This window comes from Danio rerio, chromosome 3, assembly GCF_049306965.1.
Source record: "Danio rerio strain Tuebingen ecotype United States chromosome 3, GRCz12tu, whole genome shotgun sequence".
NCBI classification, from domain to species: Eukaryota; Metazoa; Chordata; class Actinopteri; order Cypriniformes; family Danionidae; genus Danio; species Danio rerio.
Genome location: NC_133178.1, coordinates 26932006 through 26954588, shown reverse-complemented (window position 1 = coordinate 26954588; position 22583 = coordinate 26932006). Strand labels below are relative to the sequence as shown.

The 22583-nt window shown below is 39.3% G+C and overlaps 1 protein-coding gene across 28 annotated transcripts in view; it reads left to right on the top strand.

Moving 5' to 3' along the window:
* Nucleotides 1–22583, top strand: part of rbfox1 (RNA binding fox-1 homolog 1) — a 445956-nt gene that overhangs the window by 218478 nt on the left and 204895 nt on the right. For 5 of the 28 annotated variants that reach the window (XM_068216725.2, XM_068216714.2, XM_068216717.2 and 2 more), the window contains exon 1: nt 2314–2775. The exons of the other annotated variants lie outside the window; for them this stretch is intronic. In XM_068216725.2, the coding sequence (XP_068072826.1) occupies nt 2677–2775 (99 nt within the window). In that variant the 5' untranslated portion in view covers nt 2314–2676. Of the gene's footprint in view, nt 1–2313; nt 2776–22583 lie in introns of those variants that run through there. 28 annotated transcript variants of the gene reach the window in all.

The following is a 22583-nucleotide window of genomic DNA, read 5'->3' as shown; positions in this document are numbered from 1 at the left end:
AGCTTCACAAACCTTGTTGCATCCCCCCCCAAAAGCCCCCCTCCCATCTCTGCCCATCACAGACAGACCAATAACACAATGTACACAAGAAATCTGAGAGAGAGCCATCACTGACAAACAAAGAGATAAACGAGATTTCTCTCTCTCTCTCTCTCTCTCTCTCTCTCTCTCTCTCTCAATATGCAGTCTCTGCTTATTTATTCAGTAAAGGCGAAGACAACAGACGCACTGCAAAGGGCAGCCATGCCTCATCACATGTCAAAGGCACAGTGACATGCAGTGAAATAAACAGTACTATCTGCGACCAAACACTGGCTGAATGCTCTTTTATTACATTTTTTATATAAAAAAAAAGATGCATTGGTTGTCGTTCCAGTTAATATTTTGTGTACTGTAGCATCAAAAAAAGGCAGATTAAAAAAAAAAACAGTGGAATGCAGAAGGAAAAGGCCGAAAAGACGTCTATGGATGGGGAGGGGAAAGAAATAGTCTTGCCTTTAGGCGATGAGTGGGGTGGAGAAGAAAAAGAGTAAAATGGAGCAAAGCAGTCTGCTGCCCTCTCCATAATACATGTCTGCCGGCTCCTCTGAAGCCCGTTTTAATTACGGCCCCTCGTGCAACATAGAACAACATTGATTTTTATGACTCTGCTCTTTTAAAGTAACAAGGATATGAAATCTTGCTATGGATTTGCGAGTCACCTTAGGATGTAACGGGATGCAAAGAGGGAGGGGAAAAGATTAAAGAGAAAGATCATGAATAATTCAACTTCATTTTCTCCCTTACTGTATATCTTTGCACTTTCCGCTTAGACCTTGCTCGGCCCCATTGGTTGAGTATCAGTTGTGTTTAACATTTAACAGCTGTTAATGAATCTACAATAAAGAGCTTGCTGCTGATAGAGAGATGAGGCTGTTTTAAAAGAACAGTAAATTCAAACATTTGTGTGGGCTTTAATTAATTATTTAGTGCCTAACATTTGGCGTAGGGAACACGAAATGTTCTTTTATGATTCAGATAAGCAGATACTGTCGGTGTTGCCCTTATATGTCGCTTTCTCGGTTTGCTCAAGCTTTTTTTCTACTTCTTTCCCCCCCTTTCTTCCATTCTCTGGATACTGATATGGGTCATCCAAAGCCATTTTGTTTCATTTTATGTCTTTATAATTTTTTACAGGCCTCCAAAGCATTTGTTTTTATCAGATTTTAGGATGCTTTTTTTTTTTGGTTAGATGCTGTATGTTAAGCACAAAAAAAATCATTATCACAGTTTAGAAAAATACACAGTTTGTATTGATGTAAGGAGTTTAAATCGATCATAATATGCTTTTTTTCTTTATTCAAATAGAAGCTTTTTCTCTCATGCAATCATTATAGAGGGCTTCTGGATCAGCTAAATAGTAAAACAGAAGAAAATAAAAGTTTTTGGAAAACCAAAATGATTTTTAGGTTCAGGTTCATCGGAGGAGTGAACTTTCAGTTCCTCGTCCAGATCAATAAAATGCTTATTTTTATTTTTCAACATGTTTATGTAACACTTGTGTCTAATAAAAAGTATATATACTGCAATAAAAATATTAAAGAAATTTTTAATAGGCTTTCATTTTTTTTACATAAACTAACAATGCAAAATACCCAAAGTTAGTTTCAACATTTAATGTGCTTATTTTATCCACATTTTAGTTCTTAGACTTTTTTTCTTTTTACCACATTATTGAAATGAGAGAACTAATGAATATAAAGTTAGCCCCCCCTTTTTATTTATTTTTTTTTTATTTTTAATAACCTTTAAAAAAATCTCTCCGTTAAACAGAAATTGGCAAAAAAAAACAAAAAAAAAAAACAGGGGGGCTAATAATTCAGGGGTGTTAATAATTCTGACTTCAACTGTATTAACTAAAGTTGAATACTCGCCTCGTCTATTTATTTATTTATTCATTTATTTATTTATTTATTTATTTATTTATGTAATGGAAAGGTAAATTGTGTGATAAGTGATATAAATTCAGTAAAGGCATTAGGCTGGACAGTTCTTCAGATTAGCACAAAGCTTCACAGGGAGTGATAGGATGATGGGAAAATGATTTTAAGGGAACAAAAATGCGATGCCAGTTTGTTTACGTGAAGAGAGGTTCATTTCTGCGCGCGCGCTTTATGTGGCGCCATAATAATAAATTATAAGGACAATTCAGTTTCACGCAAGAGGGAAAAGGGAGAGATTCCCCCACCCCCGTTAAAAATGAATGTGTGATTTAGGATTGGCCCCCGCCCCGCATCCCCGTGCCACGGAGATTCAGATGCTGCTCAATGAAACAGACGGTGCGCCCGGACTCCTGACAGCGAATGGAAAAACAGACCCGCTGCAACTTAACTACGTCCAGTCACCAACTCTCCTTCCTCTTGCCTGTGATTGAGCGTATTTACAAGAGCGACAAACGGACTGACTAGTGTTTCGTGTGTATTTACAAAGGCTTTACCAAATCCGTGCAGGACAAGAACAGACTCGCGCTGTGTTTTTTGCTCATCACCGGGACCCTCGCGCTCTCACATCCGCCGGTTATTCAGCCACGTTTGCGCACACTCCGTGGCTGCTTCCAGGCTTTGTAACCGCATCCTATCCTGCCAAAGCAGACTCTGAAACTCGGTGGAGAGAACAGGACGAGCGGACGCGAACACGATGCAGCATCCCTTGACGGGCGGAACGTGCGTCGCCCTGCCGAACGTGGACATGTGTCCGCAGCTCTCCTGTGCCTTGACTTTCATGTACTTACAGCAGGTGAGTGAGTGAGCGCGCGCGCCGACCTTCCTCTCCGAACCCTAGGAATCCAATGCGAATATGCGAAACGCGGTTTGTGGCAAGCCGGCTTAACAAGTATTTCTGTATTTATTTTGACTTGCTAGTAGCCTAAGTAGTAGTGACCCATATTTGGTTCGGTTTTACGGGCAGCCTGACTGATCAATTTCGTTTATAGCTACTTTTTCCTGCTAAGCTAATAGGCAACTTAAAATTTTAGGCACTAAGTAGGCAGGTTTGTGTGCAAAAACTTTGCCCAACTACTATTCCAGTGACACGTGTATGTTTGTTATGCACTATATTGTTTCAAGAGTTCACACTTAGCTGATGATTTACAAAGCTTATTTGGCATGCTGTCCCGGGAGAGAGCCCCGAGCTCAAGGGCTCCTCGAGCCCGGGGCTTCCTCCCGTTGGCAGAGCAAGAAGGGAGCCTGAGCTCGGTGGATCTCAGAACTCCCCTGCCGCTGTAGCTAAGGGAACGTAAGGAATTAGACCAGCTTGATTGTTAAGTATGTTGAATGTCTTTGGATGGTGGGAGGAAACCGGAGAGCCCGGGGAAAACCCACGCGGACACGGGAAGGACATACAAACTCCCCACAGAAACACTCACCGGTCCTATCGAACTAGGACCGGCAGTATTCTTGCTGTGTGGTTCACAGTGCTAACCACTGGACCGCCGTGCCGCCCAATTACAGGTAAAGGAGGAGAATAGGGGAGGAGGGGGGTTTCTTCCAAACGAAGATAAAGTGAACTGGAAACTTAGACTATTTATGGTGCCTTAGGGCTCATATGATTGGAAGATTAGTGATTAGCAAATGCGAGACTGGACGTGATAAATCATAAGCACGTGATCCTCTCGAAATTAGTTTATGAATAAACTTCACTTCAAGAGTTCACACTTAGCTGATGATTTACAAAGCTTATTTGGCATGCTGTCCCGGGAGAGAGCCCCGAGCTCAAGGGCTCCTCGAGCCCGGGGCTTCCTCCCGTTGGCAGAGCAAGAAGGGAGCCTGAGCTCGGTGGATCTCAGAACTCCCCAAAATGCAGAATTAATCGCTCGGGACAGCAGCCGCGTATTCGAAGAAAAAACCCCCCAAAAGGCAGGAAATTTAGAGCTATATCCGGCTGCTGGATATAATAGAAGAAAAGAGGTTAAATGCATGGGCATTAATTAGATAGGATTAATAAGGGTGAAAAGAGGATTCTAATAACTCTTGCTGGAGTTAGAGTTTGAAGGAACCCCTGCGGGGGTCATGGTTTTCGGGGTTAAGAAGGGGAGAATAGGTGGTTTGAAGCAGTGAAAGAGAACTTTGAGTGAATCTTGTGGGAGTTGGAGCTCTAAGTGACCCCTGCGGGGGCCAGAGTAGAGTGAAGGTATGGAGCAGAGAGTGGAGGAGAGTAGCTCTTACGAAAGATGGAGCTTTGTGAGAGTTTGAGTTTAGAGCAGCCTCTGCGGAGGTTAGAGCTTGAGGGTAGGGTGTAGATAGGAGTGACCTCTGCGGAGGTTAGAGCTTGAGGGTAGGGAGTAGATAGGAGCGACCTCTGCGGAGGTTTGAGCTTGAAGGTAGGGTGTAGATAGGAGCGACCTCTGCGGAGGTTTGAGCTTGAAGGTAGGGTGTAGATAGGAGCGACCTCTGCGGAGGTTTGAGCTTGAAGGTAGGGTGTAGATAGGAGTGACCTCTGCGGAGGTTTGAGCTTGAGGATAGGGTGTAGATAGGAGTGACCTCTGCGGAGGTTAGAGCTTGAGGGTAGGGAGTAGATAGGAGCGACCTCTGCGGAGGTTTGAGCTTGAAAGTAGGGTGTAGATAGGAGTGACCTCTGCGGAGGTTTGAGCTTGAGGATAGGGTGTAGATAGGAGTGACCTCTGCGGAGGTTAGAGCTTGAGGGTAGAGAGTAGATAGGAGCGACCTCTGCGGAGGTTTGAGCTTGAAGGTAGGGTGTAGATAGGAGTGACCTCTGCGGAGGTTTGAGCTTGAGGGTAGGGTGTAGATAGGAGCGACCTCTGCGGAGGTTTGAGCTTGAAGGTAGGGTGTAGATAGGAGTGACCTCTGCGGAGGTTTGAGCTTGAGGGTAGGGTGTAGATAGGAGTGACCTCTGCGGAGGTTTGAGCTTGAGGGTAGAGTGTAGATAGGAGTGACCTCTGCGGAGGTTTGAGCTTGAGGGTAGAGTGTAGCTAGGAGCGACCTCTGCGGAGGTTTGAGCTTGAAGGTAGGGTGTAGATAGGAGTGACCTCTGCGGAGGTTTGAGCTTGAGGGTAGGGTGTAGATAGGAGTGACCTCTGCGGAGGTTTGAGCTTGAGGGTAGAGTGTAGCTGGGAGGAGCAATGAGTGGAAGAGAGTAACTCTTGTGAGAGTTGGAGCTTGAAGCGACCTCTGTGGAGGTCAGAGCTTGGGGGTAGAGTGTAGATAGGGGGAGATAGGTAGCAGTGAGTGGAAGAGAGTAACTCTTGTGAGAGTTGGAGCTCTGAGCGACCTTTGTGGAGGTCAGAGCTTGAGGGTAGATTGCGGATAGGAGGAGATAGATATCAGTGAGTGGGAAAGAGGATTTGGATAACTCTTGCGAGAGATTGGGGCTCGGAGCGACCCCTGTGGGGGTCAGAGCTAGAGGGTGAGTCATAAGGAGAAGAGAGGTAGTTGAAGTAGAGTGAAGAAGTTTTAGCTTGAGCGGACCCCTGCGGGGTTTGGAGCTTGGAGAAAGAGTCTAGGCGGAAAAAGAATAGGTAACATCGTGAAGAAGAAAGGACTGTGGCCGCTATGGCCGAATCCTGCGAGAGTTGGAGCTCAAGGGGGCCCCTTCGGGTGTCTGAAGAGTCTAGACAGTAGAAACAAGATCATTAGAGGTAGAGTGTAAAATAGATTAGTTGGGAGTGGAGTGTAGAGAAGAAAGGAACGAGAGGCTGAAAAGTAGGGTTATAAGGATAAAAGATTTGGAAAAGTTGGAAGAAGGGAACAAGCACAAATATAATACATATGTACAAACGCAGTAAATGCGCAAAGAACATGTGGATACAAACGTCTGCATCTGTAAATAGCTATTGGTGATTGCAGAAGATGCTAACTGCAATGGCCCTTGAGGGAGTCCTTGGCAAACATGTAAGGGTGCCATGGGTGGACAATTGGGCTTCTGCGGGGTTTGGTTTGGATGACTCTTGCGAGAGTCGAGGCTCTGTTAGACGCCTTTTTGAGTTGGAGCCGTGTGAGGAGGTGCTTGGGGGTTGGTTAAAGCCTGTTGGGCTTTCTTGAGGTGGTATTTACTGAGACGTATATAAGATTTGAAAACTTCAGAAGACCAGCGACCAAGGGTCTGGATCTGATGGTGTGAGAGCCCGTTGTAGTGGCTGCGCCAATTCTGAATGAGTGGCTGGAAAAGGGCTCTGGGAAAAAACCTGATAGGCGAAAGATTTCTTTAAGGTGTTTTTGAAACCAGAATCGAGATACTGGACGGTTAGCGTCATCAGTAAAAAGCGGGGCCAGTGGGTTAGCCTCTTGAGATTTTCTAGGCTAAGAGGGTTTGGAATGGGCGTGTAGGTGAAGGAATATTGAAAATGAGGATAGAGTGTCCTCTCTGGAATTAATCTGTTTTGCTTTGTTTGATAAGGAAAGAGATAGTTTCCCTGTCTTGCAAAGCTAGATCTGAGATGGTGGGGTGGAGTAGAGGGTTAAATTTGGATGTAACTGTTAATTCAGAACATTTAAGAAACCCCCCAAAAAATGCTAGATTGAACATAGCATCTAAGGTGCGGGCTGTATGGGAGGAAATGTAACCTTTACAGAGGGTGTAGATGCATGAGGTAAGGATTTTGAGTGTAATGGGTTGTCTAGCATGGTATGGAATTGTTTGAACGAATTCCATGCTGTGAGGTAGGCATTGAGGGTTCTGGGAGCTATTGCTTGTAGGATAAGAGATAGAGAAGTTTGATGAAGATTATGAAGTGGGTGGTTTATGGAAATATCGTTACTGAATAAGGAGGGACCGGCGTTGGGTGAGGGTCTGCTTCCGGGGCTAGTTGCCAGAATATCTGCAAAGAGAAATGAGAGAGAGAGAGAGTCAGCGATTTGGTTTTTGCAACCAGGTACATGTTCAGCAATCATGATAAATTGTTTTTTAGCAGATATCCAGATAAGGTGTCTTAAAAATGGCATAAGCGATTGGGAGTGGGAGCGTCCTTTGTTAATGCAATGCACTGTAGCTTCGTTATCGCAGTGAAAGAGAATGCTAGATGTAGACCATTCGTCCCCCCACAGGATGGCTGCTGCGATGATAGGTAGAATTTGAAGAGGGCTGAAAAACATTGGTCTTTGGAATGGAATTACAATTGGGTTGGCCATGTTGAGACAAACCAGTGTCCTTTATATTAGCCACTGTAACCTATTGGAGGGGCAGCGTCTGTGTATGTGTTGATGTCAATAGGGGATGCAATCAAGTCGCTGTAGAAAAAGGAACAGCCGTTCCATTGCTTAAGGAAAGAGATCCATAAGCAAAGTTCATCGCGACTGGGTTTGGAGAGAAAAATTGTTTCTTCTAAACCATGAACTGTGGTGGATAATTGATGGAGGTGGGAAATGAAAGGAATAATGCGCATAGCGAAATTTAGATGGCCGAGAATTGGTAGGAGTTCTCGTTGTGTGCACATCTGTTTTTCAAGGAAAATTTGGGATAGAGAAATTATTCGATTGATTTTCTCTTTAGGAAGGGATGCTTGGAATTTATGCGAGTCTAGATTAATACCCAGAAATTCGATTGAAGTACTGGGTCCTTCCGAGATCAGCGAAAACCTGCTGGGTGATCGCTAGGTGTTTGGCTGGAGGAGATGACGGGGGGGAAATAAGAAAATCGTCTAGAAGGTGAATGAGGTATGGTATTTCGTAAATATTAGACAGAATCCAGCATAAAGCTTCTGACATTATGTCAAATATTTTTTGGGCTGCTTTTGCATCCGAAAAATAGAATTGATTTCGCCAATAAATGCCAAAAGGTGCCAGAAGTCTGGGTGGATTGGCATGATTTTAAAGGTAGGGGAAATGTCTTCTTTGGCTAGCCAGGTGTTACGACTGGCTATCTTTATGAGAGAGATCTCTTGATCAATGTCGTAGTAGTTAAGTAAATATTCGTCCAATGGAATAGTGCTGTTAATGCTAGGAAAGGAGCAATTGTGTTGGGACGAAAGGTCGACTACAAGGCGTTTTTGCCAGAACATTTTTGAGTAGCGACACCAATGGGGCTAATGCGCGAGATATTAAAAGGAGGAGCCTTGGAGTTCCAATCATGAAGTTGTTGTCGATTTCTTTTTAATAAGATAATCGACGGTTTCAGGTTCGGAGGTTGCAGACTGCAGGTTAGGACAGATTGGATAAAGTGAAAAATGGAATGTATCCTTTGTGAAGAGGATGTGGAGTGTAATAGGTTGGATGAGGGTCAGCTTCTGGAGCCAGCAGTCATGATCTCTAAAATAGAAAAAACAAAGAGAATCAGAAATTAAATCTTTGCAAAATAATACAAGTATGGCAGACATGAAAATTGTTTTAGTTTATATCCATGCGAGGCATCTTAATAAGGGCATGGGCGGCTGTAAATGGAAGCGCTTTTGATAATGCATGGTCCGATGACTTCATTGATACGATGTGCAAGGATGGTAGGGGTGGGTGTTCGTCTCCTAACGGGATGACAGATGAATGGAGAGCTGAGGACATGGGATATGGCTAGTCTGGTTGTCCTGGAAAACTGGTACCCCTTGAAGACTGAGCATGTGAAGTGATAGTGAAGTTTAAATTTGTATTTATAACAGTCAAGTGGGAAGTTTGTTTCTTTGCCGTTTTCACATCCGACTGACTTGCTATATAATCTTATATGACGCTTGTAAATCAACACATGAGTCGCTGGCGTATTACAATTGGACTTCTGTGCTTGATGGCATAATGTTTTTCAATAGCTTGTTAATATATTTACTGGTTGGGTAATAATCTTTTCAGAAGTTAAATGTCAAATGGAATATTTTTTTTTTTTTTTTTTTTTTTTTTTTTTTTTTTTTTTTTTTTTTTTTTAACTAAATTTACAAGCGTGTCTGGCCTATTCATTCATAAGGTCTTTGCAACAGAGTCAAGAGAGAGGGCGGGACCATCTCCAGTCTTTTAGCTCATTGGATGGAGACGCTTATCTTTACAGCTATTGGCTTAAGGAGTTTCAGTCAGGCCATGCAAAAGGTGCAAAAAGCCTGGCGGCCATTTTGTTGATCAAATTCAACATTGTTTGTGGTTGGAGCTGCTGCTCTGCTGAACACATTCCAGCAAACAATCTGTTAAACGATGGATAGCATGTGTACTGCTAGGAGAAGGTGAGGGTTCCGTTTTATTGCAATAGCTTTGGAGTTTGGCTTATATCTTGCTGGGAAATAAGGTTGAAGACACAGCAGATGCGTTGTGGAGGCTCTTTGAAGTGGAAGGTTTTGGTGTTGTTGTTTAAGCTGTTGATGAAATTGTTGGAGTTGTAGTTGTTTGAAATGGTAGCAATAGTAGTTGTTGTTGTTGTTGCTGTAGCTTGTATATTGTAGCTTGTAGATTAAAGCTTTTAGATTGTATATTGTAGATTGTAGCTTGAAGCTTTTGTAGCTTGTAGCACTTGTAGCTTTTGTAGTTGATGAGCAGAGCAGAGCGTTCTTCCAAATGAAGATCCTGAAGATTGTAGCTTGTTGCTGCTTTAGTTGTCCATGCTGGTTTAGAGTTGGTTCTTCAACGGAGCTAGCTACGGTGAAGCTGCTTCTTCCAAACGAAGATAAAGTGAACTGGAAACTTAGACTATTTATGGTGCCTTAGGGCTCATATGATTGGAAGATTAGTGATTAGCAAATGCGAGACTGGACGTGATAAATCATAAGCACGTGATCCTCTCGAAATTAGTTTATGAATAAACTTCACTTAATTGAACTAGCCCTTTTGGCTAGTCATGTAGCCTACTGTATGTAGCCAAACACAACTTAATTAAGCTAGGTCAGTCATAATTGGAATAATTAAAAAAGTATAATGTGGACAATGACACTAGCTTGTTTTAAGTTGTTTTAAGAAACTTTTTTTTCATATGAATTAGCTATTTTGACTAATTAGCTATGTATGACAGTGCTAGCCCTACCATTTGTCTAGTTTGCTATTAGCCAAAAAATCCTAATAAACCTGAAATGCAGATTAGATTTTGTTATTAGAGATATTATAGAATGTAATATTGACTTGTGAAGTTGACAAAATGGAAAAAAGTTGCTTGTCTCTATATTGTTTGTACTTAAAAAGCTGCATAATGTAAAATGTTTTGGTTTGTAACCAAGTAAAAATAGTTTAATGAACAAGCACATTATGAATCCGTCTTACTATGTTTGTTTTTTATGATATATGTGAGTCTTTATAATAGGACTACCGGTACATTTGATCTGATGGGTCAGTCCCTGCAGTGGAGCAGCCCAATATTGCGTGACTCCTCATAAATTTAGCAGCACTGGCACCTTCCACAAGAAGCATCCAGTTTTATTAATTAACTGCTATAGTACCAACAATTATATACAGTATTTATCATTAGATAAAGAAGTTCTTGTAAGATAACATATAAGCAAGGATTAAATGTAAATGCGGCTTGCCACAATCTGCGAGTGTGTGCATGTGGGTGTGCGTCCAAGTGTAAGTGGAACACAGATGAAAGTGGACAGTGTGGTAAGAGAGGGGTTTTGTCTACTAGTGTGACTGTGTGTTGGCGTTCTGGTTGTGCATCTTTTGTGAATCATCTGTCGCTATTTAAGTTTGTGCATGATCGATTTAAATAAATAATCTGCCATGTCATCTGTTAAAAGTAGTCTATATATAACCACGCATCTTAAGGTTGCTTTTAAAAGTGTAAGATGATATTTTTTTTGCTTCTAAGAAAAGATGAAACACTTCATGTGTTTTTTTTTTTCTGTGCGATAAACAATTCTGCTGACTCTCATGACTTTGCTACATGATATCCTCATGTGCTCAGCGTATTGTGTGTTTAATGCATTTTACATGTCTTTCAATGTACAGTTCTCTGAATGTTTTTTTTTTATTTTTATAATTGCTGTTATTCGATAATATTTAAATCTCACTTATGATTAACTTGGATCATGATACTCATTAAAAAAAAAAAAAAGGAAAAAAAGGATTTTTAATTTAGAGTAATTAATGTGCTAGACAGCACCCTTGGGCATCTTTTTATCCCCTGATTATTTGATAAACTTGATTGTCATCAGTGCCTTTTCCAGAGAGTGAATGGGCTCCCGCAGAGTGATGACAATTCAAGGGGATTTATCAAATCAAAAGTTAATCTATGGTATTGATCAGTCATCAGATCCTATGTGCCAGTGCATGTCTCTCTCCAGACTCGACGTGACTGAGATCAGTGATCTCATTTAACTTTCATCTGTCGCACCGAGCCACCATTAACCTTCAGTGACACCTCTAACCTTTGTCTTATCCAATAGAAATTGCATTCCATGTCAGTTTAATTGCAAATACATCTGAGTGATAAATATATATTTTTTTCTAACAAAGAGACAGCTTTTATTTCTCTAATCAAGGCAGAGTATGTTACTCATTCAGAGAGAACAAATTGTACTTCATGATGCTCAAGAACCACATTGCATAAAATGAAGTAATTATCAGTAACTTTAATTCTAGTAGTTTTTTTAGTATGTTTTTTGACAGTTTTGACAAAATGATGTGTCCTCACAGCACAGAGGATGCTTTATTTGATCTGTAATTTTCAGATTCTCAAATATTTATGTGCCTGCACAAGCATTATTTCTGTTTTTGCATTTGTGTGTGTGCGTGCACATTCACGTGTGTTGAGTGAACTGGGAATCTGGGTCTTTGAGACTATTTATAGCCGAGATGCAAGACATTTTGAATACATCTCACTACAGCTGGGGTCTCATTCAGGACTAGGCAGACAACGCGACTGTTTTTTTTTTTTTTGTGCCTTTTTTTATCATGTGGATCACGTGTGTGTTGCATGCGGAACACTGTTTTCTAGGAATAGCTTGCATTTTGTTGTGAGTGCTTGAGGAGTATTTTGATCCATCGGTGGATTATTATTAATTGGCACATTCTAATTGCCTTAATAAAAAACAGCGTCTCTTAGCGACGGTATCGTGGCAAATTGAGACGTTTCATTATTTGCTTCTATTAAAAGTTGCAGCAGTCATACAGCCTATGTTAACCCTATGCAAATGTGTGCTTTTCCTAGCACATTTTACCAGCACGATTTATTTGCGTTCACCCTCAGGACTCGGGCGTTTTGTACAGTGCTTGTGTCAGGTTTAAGCAGCTGCCAGTTAGACCTCACCTGACCCTTAAAGCCGGGGGCGTCCTGCACCCGCTCCTATCTCCCTCCTGCCGCAGGACCCCGGCCTGACCTGGAGTGGGCGGTGTGGGAGGTGTGGTCGCCTGGTCTTCACGGCTAAAATCAATCCGGCCCAAAGTCACATGGCTCTTGCTTGCTTTCAGCAGATCTTTTACAGCCCCCATCTCACTCCTCTCCCTCTCTCTCTCTCTCTCTTTGCTGCTCCCATCTGTGCTGACTATGCGTAACTGCTTCTCTCTCTTTCCTTCCCATTACATCTGCTCAGTGCTGTTCATTTATTTAAGTACCCAGCGCACCCATACAGCATCACACCCCCTGGACACTTCTGCTTTTCCACCGCTTCTTTCTAAAAAAGGATCATGCATCAAAGTAATAAAAATAAATACCATGATACAGACCAGGTGACATTTTCTTGCAGAGTATTTTTTTTTACTATGACGCAAAACACTTTTAGGGTTTAGTGTCTATTGACGATTTACATTGTACTGCTAACTAGGGCTGAGTGATATTGCAAAAAATCATTATCATGACATCATGTTTCAAATCATACGATATCGATGATTAATGAATATGTTTTAACAATCAATTTAGGGGTATTAGGATTTTTTAAACTTAACCACTTTAGTTTTATTTACCAACACTACTAAGGTAAATTGTTTTAATTGTCGAAAACAAAAATATTTAAACAAAATATCTCTATATTATCTATGAACATGTTGTGTTAAAGTGTTAAAAAGACTTAAACTTGATAAATAAAATGTTACAAAGTGTGTGCAATGGAAAAGTGTAAATGCTGAACAATCAAAGCAAGCTTTAAGGTGTGAATAATAATGATACAGTAAACCTCAAATACAAAAAAAAGAAATTATGATAATCAAATCTGAGCTTTCAAGTAAAGGAACTAACCATCATTATTCAAATACATATTGCAACATTACAAATTGTGAATTTGGATGACTTCATTACGACTCTGCTAAAAAAAAAAAAAAAAATCTTTCAGATGGGATGCTTGTGGCTGGGATGCACAAGAAAAGAAAGCAAAAAGCCACTTTGGCGACATCCTTTTTTATTTGCAATCTGCTCACTGCTTACTTATTTTTGCGTGTGTTGTGATTCTGACATGAAGTGACAAGCACGAGTGTGTGGAATCCTTCACCATTTTCTATGTGCTTTGCACTTGCGCTCCACTGGCATCTCTCGTAGCTGACCAGCTAACCATTTTCTCAGAGGATGACAAACGGACAAACCATTGCAGCAGCTCCGATGCAAGTTCATGGAGATAAGTAAAAAGCACTGCATTGTTTGGGTGCACTGTGTTTGTCTGAGGTAATTAGTCTGCCGTTATTACTGAAATGTGTATATTCAATACAAAGTGTGTGCACTCGCGTCATTCTGAAAATTTGAGATGTTTTCAGCTGGGTATGCCTGGAAAATATGTGCCCATGGCGTGTGCGCCGGTTGCACAACATGTGCGCGTCGATCCCATATCCGGGTCTTGCATGTCGCACGCCTTCATTCTAAGTGACAAACTTACACCCTAAGCTGCTTCCAAGGCACACACTCAGCAGCCACATTTTAATAAAACTATAGAGCTTCATACCAATTTTTTTTTTTTTTTATCGATATTGAAAGTGGTGTTCGGTCAATAAATATCGATACTGATTTTATCACCCAGGCCTACTGCTAACAAATGCTACATAAAATGATAAATAATTTCATGTAGCATATGTTATCTTTATATTGAATTCAGAAGCACTTCAGAATTAAAGCAGGACTGCTTGAAATGTTTGAAAAGTAATTGAACATTTCTACTTTCAAAATTACCGATTTTATTCACGGTATGCTACTGTAAAAATATTTTTGGTAAAGAACTTAAGAAAAATAAAAACAGGTTACTTGTTCCAGAAACTTGGATGAACTTATATATGTCTGATGTTTTTATGTTAAAGGGGTCCATGGACCAGTCATGTGTCAACTGCTCATTAGAAAAGCAAGGCTTACGTCAATGTAAAAGTGCCTTTTTATTTCTTTAATGGCTCTTTTGGCTTCAGTATTTATATATTTTTTCAATGCCATCAAAAGAGTTCAGATTTCATTTAAATTCATCCATTCGGCCAAATCAAATTATGGTTAATTTCATTATTTAATTTTTGGAATAGCGTTGGAAATCAATTGCAGGTTAGCATGACACTTAAAGTGATTGATGCTGAATTTCAAAAGCATTTTAAGTGTCAAAAAAAAATCGGAGATGATTAAGAGCTCAGCTCTGAGAGCAAACCTGCCTTTTCGTTGTGCCGGGAAAGGTTTCTCAAAGGGCAGATATGTAGAGAACAATATATTCATGTTCAAACAAAGACACCGAATGCAACTTTTAACCTTCAATTTGAAAGCCGCCCCTGCAGTAGACACTGTAGTCGTTTTCTTTTTTTCTTCTTCTCCGATTTTTGTATATTTCGTTTTCAAGGCTAATCTCTAATCATCGGAGATGCATTAAAATATAACCGGAAAGTTTAATTTGTGTTGTTGCGTGGCATTGAAATCTATATCCTTGGCTCTTTGTGCAGCGCTTCATTTATTCCATCCTCTTCCTCATCTCGCAGTCCTCGGCGAGTCGCTGAAATGAGAGATTGGTCATGTCATCAAGTCCTGATGAGTTTTCAAACCCTTCAGTAAGCATTGACAGGCAGGTAAAGGCCAGGGCTATTGCGCTTGTCATGGGCCATGACTCTAAATGATCACATCCTTTTGTCTACTCTGTTTGCATGCTCTTAGTGGAAGTTGGTTATTGCTTGAATGCAAACAAGAGGGTAGTGAATGTCCTAGGTCATGTGTGCGTGTTGTGCACCGGTGCATGGCCCTCTGGGAGAGAGAGATAGAGCAAAAGGCAGAGGAAGAATGAGGTGGGAGATTGCTGAGGGACGAGAGAGAGAGAGAGTATGGAAATGGGGGCGGAGACCATCTGCCGGGCCTTGCTGGGCACATGTGTTCCTGTTTGTGTGTTTGTGTGTAGAAGAGTGATTAGTCTCTCACATTCATAATAATGTCTGTTTGCTTTTGCAGCTGTTGCACAATTTACCAATCTTTTCCCTGCCCTTTTTTTTAGCGTTGAGTCTGTGTCTCAAAAGGCACCCTCTGTTCACTGTGAGCATTTTACAGTTCAGTTGAAGCAGCTTTGTACTGTAGCGACAGTGGTTTTGTTTTATTTCTGGAAGGCTGCTGTGTGAGATACTGTATATTCTGGAGGGTGACATTATTTACTAATTTGATATAATGTCGGTGTGGGCAACCCACTTACTGTGTTTAATATCCACTGATATTCAAATTGGTCCAGACATAGGAAAACTGACGTTTTATTGATTTTGTCTTTGGATGTTTTAGCAGATGTAAGTTATCAAAAATAAATGAATAAAAATTCTAATGTGCATTAGTGCAAATTGTACTATGTGCAGCTTTTTATTGATGTAAATGTGCAATTAACCGAATAATAAAATTAATAAATCTAATGAACATTAGTGCAAATTGTATGCATGTTTTATGTAATTGTCATAAATCTGTAATTAACCCATTCTGTTATTTAAATAATCATTTCTGCCAATCAATAGGTTTATTAGACTGATTGTTTAGAGAAGAACTACTGAAAAGAAATTTAGAAACACACACATGTGTCCAGGAGTCAAAATATAAATTAAATATTTATTTATTTATTTATTTATTTATTTATTTATTTATTTATTTATTTATTTATTTATTTATTTATTTATTTATTTATTTATTTATTTTATTTATTTTATTTATTTATTTATTGAACAGTTTTTTATTTTTATTTATTTATTTATTTATTTATTTATTTATTTATTTATTCCTAAACAATTGCATGATTTTGTTTAAGCAATTAACTACAAAAATGACTTAAATGTAAAAACAAACATCATAAGCAGTCTACTAAATCTATTAGTATATATATTTATTTTATTTTCCTCTTTTGTTTGTTGGCTTGTTTGTCTGTATTTGAAAAAAATGTGCAATGACTATTTGCCTAATATACTTAAACAGGTATGTTAGCCAGCAGCTAGCTCTCTGCAACTTACACATGGTCACCCATTAAAGCTACTGTAAGCAGGGCTGCACCCGGTCAGCTCCTGGATGGAAGACCACGTAGGAAAGCTACATTGCTGCCGGAAGTGGTGTTACTGAGGCCAGCAGGGAGCACTCAACCTGTCTGTGTGGGTCCTAACGCCCCAGTATATTGATGGGGACTCTGTACTGTCAGTGAGCACCGGTGAGAGTTGGATGAGATGTTAAACCGAGGTCCTGACTTTCTGTGGTCGTTCCCTTCGAAAAGAGTAGGAGTTTAACCTCGGCATCCTGACCACATTTGCCCACTGGCCTCTGTCCTTTATGGCCTCCTAAGCATCCCCATATCATAATTGGCTTCCTCACTCTCCACCAAATATAATTGAGACTTAATTGTTTCCTCTCCACCAATCAGCTAGTGTGCGGTCTGGCACAATATGGCTGCCGGCGCATCATCCAGGTGGATGCTGCACACTGGTGGTGGATGAGATTTCCTCCAATGTGTTGAGCACTTTGAGTGTCCAGAAAAGCGCTATATAAATGTAAGGAATTATTATTAATTAGTCAGTTTTAGTTTCTTGCCCCTCACTAATGCATTATATATAGTTAAGATTTCACACTAAATTAAATTTAAATTTAATAGCATACAATTAAATAGCATAATAAGTAGTCTACTTAATCTATTAGTCTATGTATTTATTTTATTTTCTAAATTATTTGCCTTTTTTTGTTTGTTTGTTTGCTTGTTTGTATTTAAAAATATGTGCAATGAATATTTGTCTAATATATTAAACACGAACGTTAGTCAGTTTTAGTTAAATTAATCCTTAACATTAGTTAGTGCACTGAGTTATCATGAACTAACAATAAACAGCCTTATAATTTCTAGCAACTAAAACTAACAGACAATGACAGTGTGTGTGTATACATAGCTGTATATATTTGTGTGTGTATATATATAGCTGTATATATATTAGTAAGGAATTCATACTACATTCACCAAAAAAATAATAATAATAATAATTACCATATCTAATTATGTCTAAAGGGAAATAGCTCTGCTTTGGAATGTTTTGAAGCATTTCATGTCATGGACGCCTCATTTTTAAGATGCCAAGTAGTTCAAGTAGTTCAACTGCGCCTTGAGGCTCTTGTTGTCTGTAGTAACATCTGGTGCTCTGGAGCCACATAAATTCTCTAATCACAGGACAGTTTTGTGTACCACCAAAAATGCATGTGCAAATAATTTAAGCAATAGGAATTAATTAATTATTATTATCATTTCATAGTCTACATTAAAGACTTATAATAATACTGATAAAATAAGAGTAATACTACTTTGTAGCTTCTACTTTAGCTCATTAATATTCATGAGAGCAGCACTCATTATACAGTGATGTCATTATCGACCCAATCTGTGGATTGCACAAGGCTGGTGCTCAATCTGCGTTCAGAAGCATTGTCTAGATTTTTGTGTACCGACAGACAATAACATCTACACCTGTGTGTAAGCCCGAAGACAAAGAGCAAGACGGAAAGATGCGATAGACTGATTAAAGCGAGGCAGGAAAGCGGCGAGAACAGAAGCAGACGGAGAAAAGATTGAGCCGAAGCCCCGTAATGCGCTAGTGTTCGTGTTTGTCTTCTGGCTGCCTGAAAGTAATTATCCAGCTGCTGAGCGGCCGGGGCTCGAGCGATGTTTTATGAGCTTCTGTGTTTAACACATCCAAATGAACAAATGTCAGCTCCCGTCGTGCTGGTTAACTCTGTCCAGCAGGGCCTTCACTCAGCTGTGACAGGCCTTGCTTAATGTGAGCGTTCCCTGCTTATGGTCAGTCAGCAGAGGCAACGAGACCGGAGCCCGATACGGGGAGGAGGTGGAGTTGGCATGTTGAGGGCTTGCTGTAGATTACGGCCACTGTAATTGCTCTGAAATGGAACTGCATCCCAGCCAGCAGGCAGCTCATTAGAAACAAACCCCAACATATCAAGTGAACCTCAGGGAGCGCTGGAGAAAAAAAAGAAAAGGGAAAAAAAGGCAAAGAACAGCAAGGAAAAACCTGCATCACCAGCCTCCACATCTACTGTACAGCTGTGTCTGTTCGGCTTCTAAAACAGTTGTTCAATTATTTGGATCGGCAGGAAAAACTAGGACGGTTGTTTTGTTTCAGGCTTTTTTTGTGGCGGGAAACGAGTGAGGAAGGGGCTGCAGTCTCATTAATGTTAATCAATATTTAATCACATGCACAAAAGTGGCGCAAATTACAATATCAGTGTGTTCGGGTTGTGTCATTCAGCCGTGATGCATTTCAGTTGTAATTGTGCGCCAGAGAAAGTCTCTAGATGACTGCTGTCAGCGCAGTTTTCTCGTCTCACTTGCTCACTCACATCTGATTGACTGTATCCCGGAGCCATGGGTTTGCGTCAGGCTCCTCCCTGGCCGAGGGCGTGAATATGGCCCTTTCTGCTTGGTACGGTAATTAGACAGGGAACGATTGCTCCACTGCAGTGCCTTCCCAATCTCAAGCGCGCTCTACTGGCCTCCAGCTGAGCCGAGATCTCAACATTTTGATCTCAGCCGCTGCTTATATTTGCTGATCTCACAGACGTACACAGGGGGTGATGTATTAGTTAGTCAGGCTGCGATTTCTAATGAGTAGGCATCATAAAACGCAGTGCCGCACTCCGCTTCGAGCCACCGAGGAGAGCCGGACGATATTGTCAGTGTGCTTTTGTTATAAATGTACTGTGGAATCTTTCTCCCGGCGTTCTCGCTCTTCCTTTTCTGCGCTTATCTTATTATTTCCTACTATTTGTCCCTTTAGTGCTTTCTGACTTGATTTGTTCCGCAAGCAACCCTGAGCAGCGCAGAAAGCTGAGCATTTTGACATATATTGGAGGTTATAAAAGACTGAAGGGTGAATGAGTGAACCTATCTGGCCGTGGCTTACTGATGATTTGTCACATGCGCACGTGATCCTTTAAGGCAAGCCTGTTTACATGGTGGCCGTCTTACTAACGCCACCCCCCAGGGATGAATTGTGTACTTTAGTCTGAGTAATAAATGTATATTTGTAGGGCAAACCTAGAAATGAGTTAGCATATAATCATATTCAAGTCTACAGGGATTCCTGTGTGGTACGATTGTTTTTTTTATCTTCGTTTAACCGCTTTTAAGAACTAAAAAGCTTTAGAGTGAAGCGTGGAAATATCTTGAGCTTGCTTTAAAGGGTCATGTACACATGTGACAAATTGCCAGGAAGGCATGACCAGATAGCTTCACTCATCCTACAGTGCTTTATAACCTCCAAGAATGAATTGTTCAGGGCTTAGTGACGATGACGCTCCTCAAGTCATGTGACTGTTGTAGTTAATTTATAGCCTACATTTAGGTTTTACGTTAACTAGTCACACACAGATTTGGTGCAATAATCTAATAGCCAAAGGAAAAAGGATGATGCTAGTCAGCACCAAGACTCATGGCAGAAGGTCTTTTTATTGGCCTAGGACCTCAAAGAAGATATCTGACTGATGTTTAAACCAGGGGTTCCCAAACTGCGACTCCTAAAATTACAATCCCAGTGAAACGCGATCCCCAAATTTCTCTTAGGTGGTCATAAGATAAGGCAAGGCAAGCTTATTTTTATAGCACATTTCATACACAGTGGCAATTCAAAGTGTTTTATGTAAACAGGAATAAAAGAGATAAGTATAAATAAAATAAAAGCAAGTTATCACAGGGATTAAAATCATATCAAACAGATTAAAATGTGTTGAACAGGTTTTAAAATAATGAACAACAAAGACATAATAGTGTGATCTGTTGGAGGTAACACAGTGCTCATTCAGAAAGCACAGCTAAATAGATACAAATATGGAAACATTGCTCATATAGCAGTAGGCCTATAAAAACACGAGCATATTTACAACACAAAAAAGTGCAACAGTTTAAAAGCCATATAATTTTGTATTCATTTATAAATTTGTTTAATTTATTATTAACCTTAATTTAAGAGACTGGTGAACACAATGTTTTCAGCACCAGTCTATTCTTGGTTTAATTTAGGAGACTGCCACTCAGAGATCATTCTCCATGTTCAGTTGTGGCTTGTATTTTATTTTATTTTTTTGTGTGTGTTTATTTGATTTCTTTAAAGGTGTTAGAAAGTTTTCCCTGATGCTATAAAATCAATCTGCTGCAGCTGACGCTATTGCTGTGTTGTTAATCTAACGTAAACACACCAGTCCTATAAAAAATAATGATTTAAAGGCTGATGGAACATTAGCAAATTTTAGTTTTTTACTATTGAAAAAATATATATATATTTTTGTCTTCTGTGGGTTTTGCTTAAAATATGGTAATTCTAAAATTTATTTGACTTTTACAAATCATCAAGCGTCCTATCATTGTCCAGCATCCACCCCATATATATATATATATATATATATATATATATATATATATATATATATATATATATATATATATATATATATATATATATATATATATATATATATATGATGATTTGTAAAAGTCAAATAAATTTTAGAATTTACATTATATGTATATATATATATATATATATATATATATATATGTGTGTGTGTGTGTGTGTGTGTGTGTGTGTGTATATTTATATATATATATATATATATATATATATATATATATATATATACATATATATATTTCATATTGCAGCGATTAAGTTTAACTAATTGCAACATTTTAAATTGCAATTCGATTTTGAGTAATCGCACAGCCCTAAATTAGAGATTTATTTGCGTAATGTTTGGGCATAAAAATTAAACATCAACTGGCCTATTAATATGTATATGAAACGACCTATGTCATTAACTAAACATATTGCTAATTGTCACAGGTGTTTTTTTTTTTGTTTTTTTTTTTAATATATGTGGGTTTGGTATCAAATACTTTGTTTTCACAAAAAGCAAGTAAATACTGCCCAATTAAGCCAACTGAATGGTGTTTTAAAAAAAACTATTTTTAGTATTTTTTTATTATTATTTTTTTTTTTGCATGTTGTTGACGAGCAGGCTTCTACTGTATATATTTGAATGGGGCCTTGAAATATAACGAGTATACTGAAAACAAAAACAATTTATATTTGTTCAAGCTGTTGTGCATGCATCTTGGGTTTTTTCAAAGTAAAATGGCCCTTTTAACCGATTGTCTTTATATACTTGTTATGATTTTTTTCCCATTCCTTTTCCTATGAGCGATCCGTCTTCTTCCACTTATGCTGTTTCTGTTGCAGCTCGGTAATGTAGAGCGCCCGATTCTTGTTTGGATTTTATTTCATAACCCTGGTTATGTGAGACACTTGTAGCCTCTGATGTGTTTTATTTGAGGTGACGGGAACGAGTGCAGAAGTTAATGTAAATGAAATAGATGGGGAGGAAAAGATAGTGTGTGGATATTAGTAATTTGAGCAGGGAGGTTGTAACATGGCAGCTTGGATTAATTAATGCCCTGCTTGAGGGGAGGGAGAAGTCAGGAAGGCAAGTACGGGCGCAACCATTTTACAGTCCTCTGCACCTTTCTTAACGCTACAGAGAAATGGCACATGATTGCTTGCTTGCATCTAAACCAATGGAAACAGAATTTTGAGTTCATGTATGTGGTATTTAATTTCGTAAACAAACTTGCAAGACAGAATTTGAGGCTTTTTTTCTGTGTGTCAGATTGATTAAGAGTTGTGTTTGGCTCTGCTTTATTAGCAAGTCTGTCTTTTCAATTAGATTATATTTTGTTTGCCCCTCAGAGCTTTTGTCTTCTCACCAGCTTCCCTTTTATGGCAGTGTTTGTTTTAGAACTATCAATTCATATTCATACGCAAACATTAGTATTCTATTTAAGACGTCCCAGAATGCACTGTGCCTCTGTTTTATTCAAGAGTGAGATGAATGTGCTGAGAGGGAAAACACTCCATAAAGCTGATATCAGTCTATTATTTTGACGCATTTTGTGACAGCTTTATTTGGAATGTTACGCCTTTAGATATTGTTACAGTATTTATTGTATGATTGTATGTATTTATGTATGTATTTTATGAATCGCACACAGATATGTTGATTAAGTAACTTCAATGGGATACTTTAAAGTCACCATTAGGTATGCTTTAGTGAATTAATTTTAATAAACTATGGTTTACTAAACAAATCATGGCCCTGTTTAAAAACAAATCAGTTTCAATTAGTTTTGTTTATCTCAGCCAATTCTGAAAACTATATAGGGAGTCCTTTTATTTGCATATTGCTGAAAGCTACAATTAAAAACAGAAGCCAAATTTAGTGTTTTGATATTTCTTATTTTAAGGTATAATAATCACGTA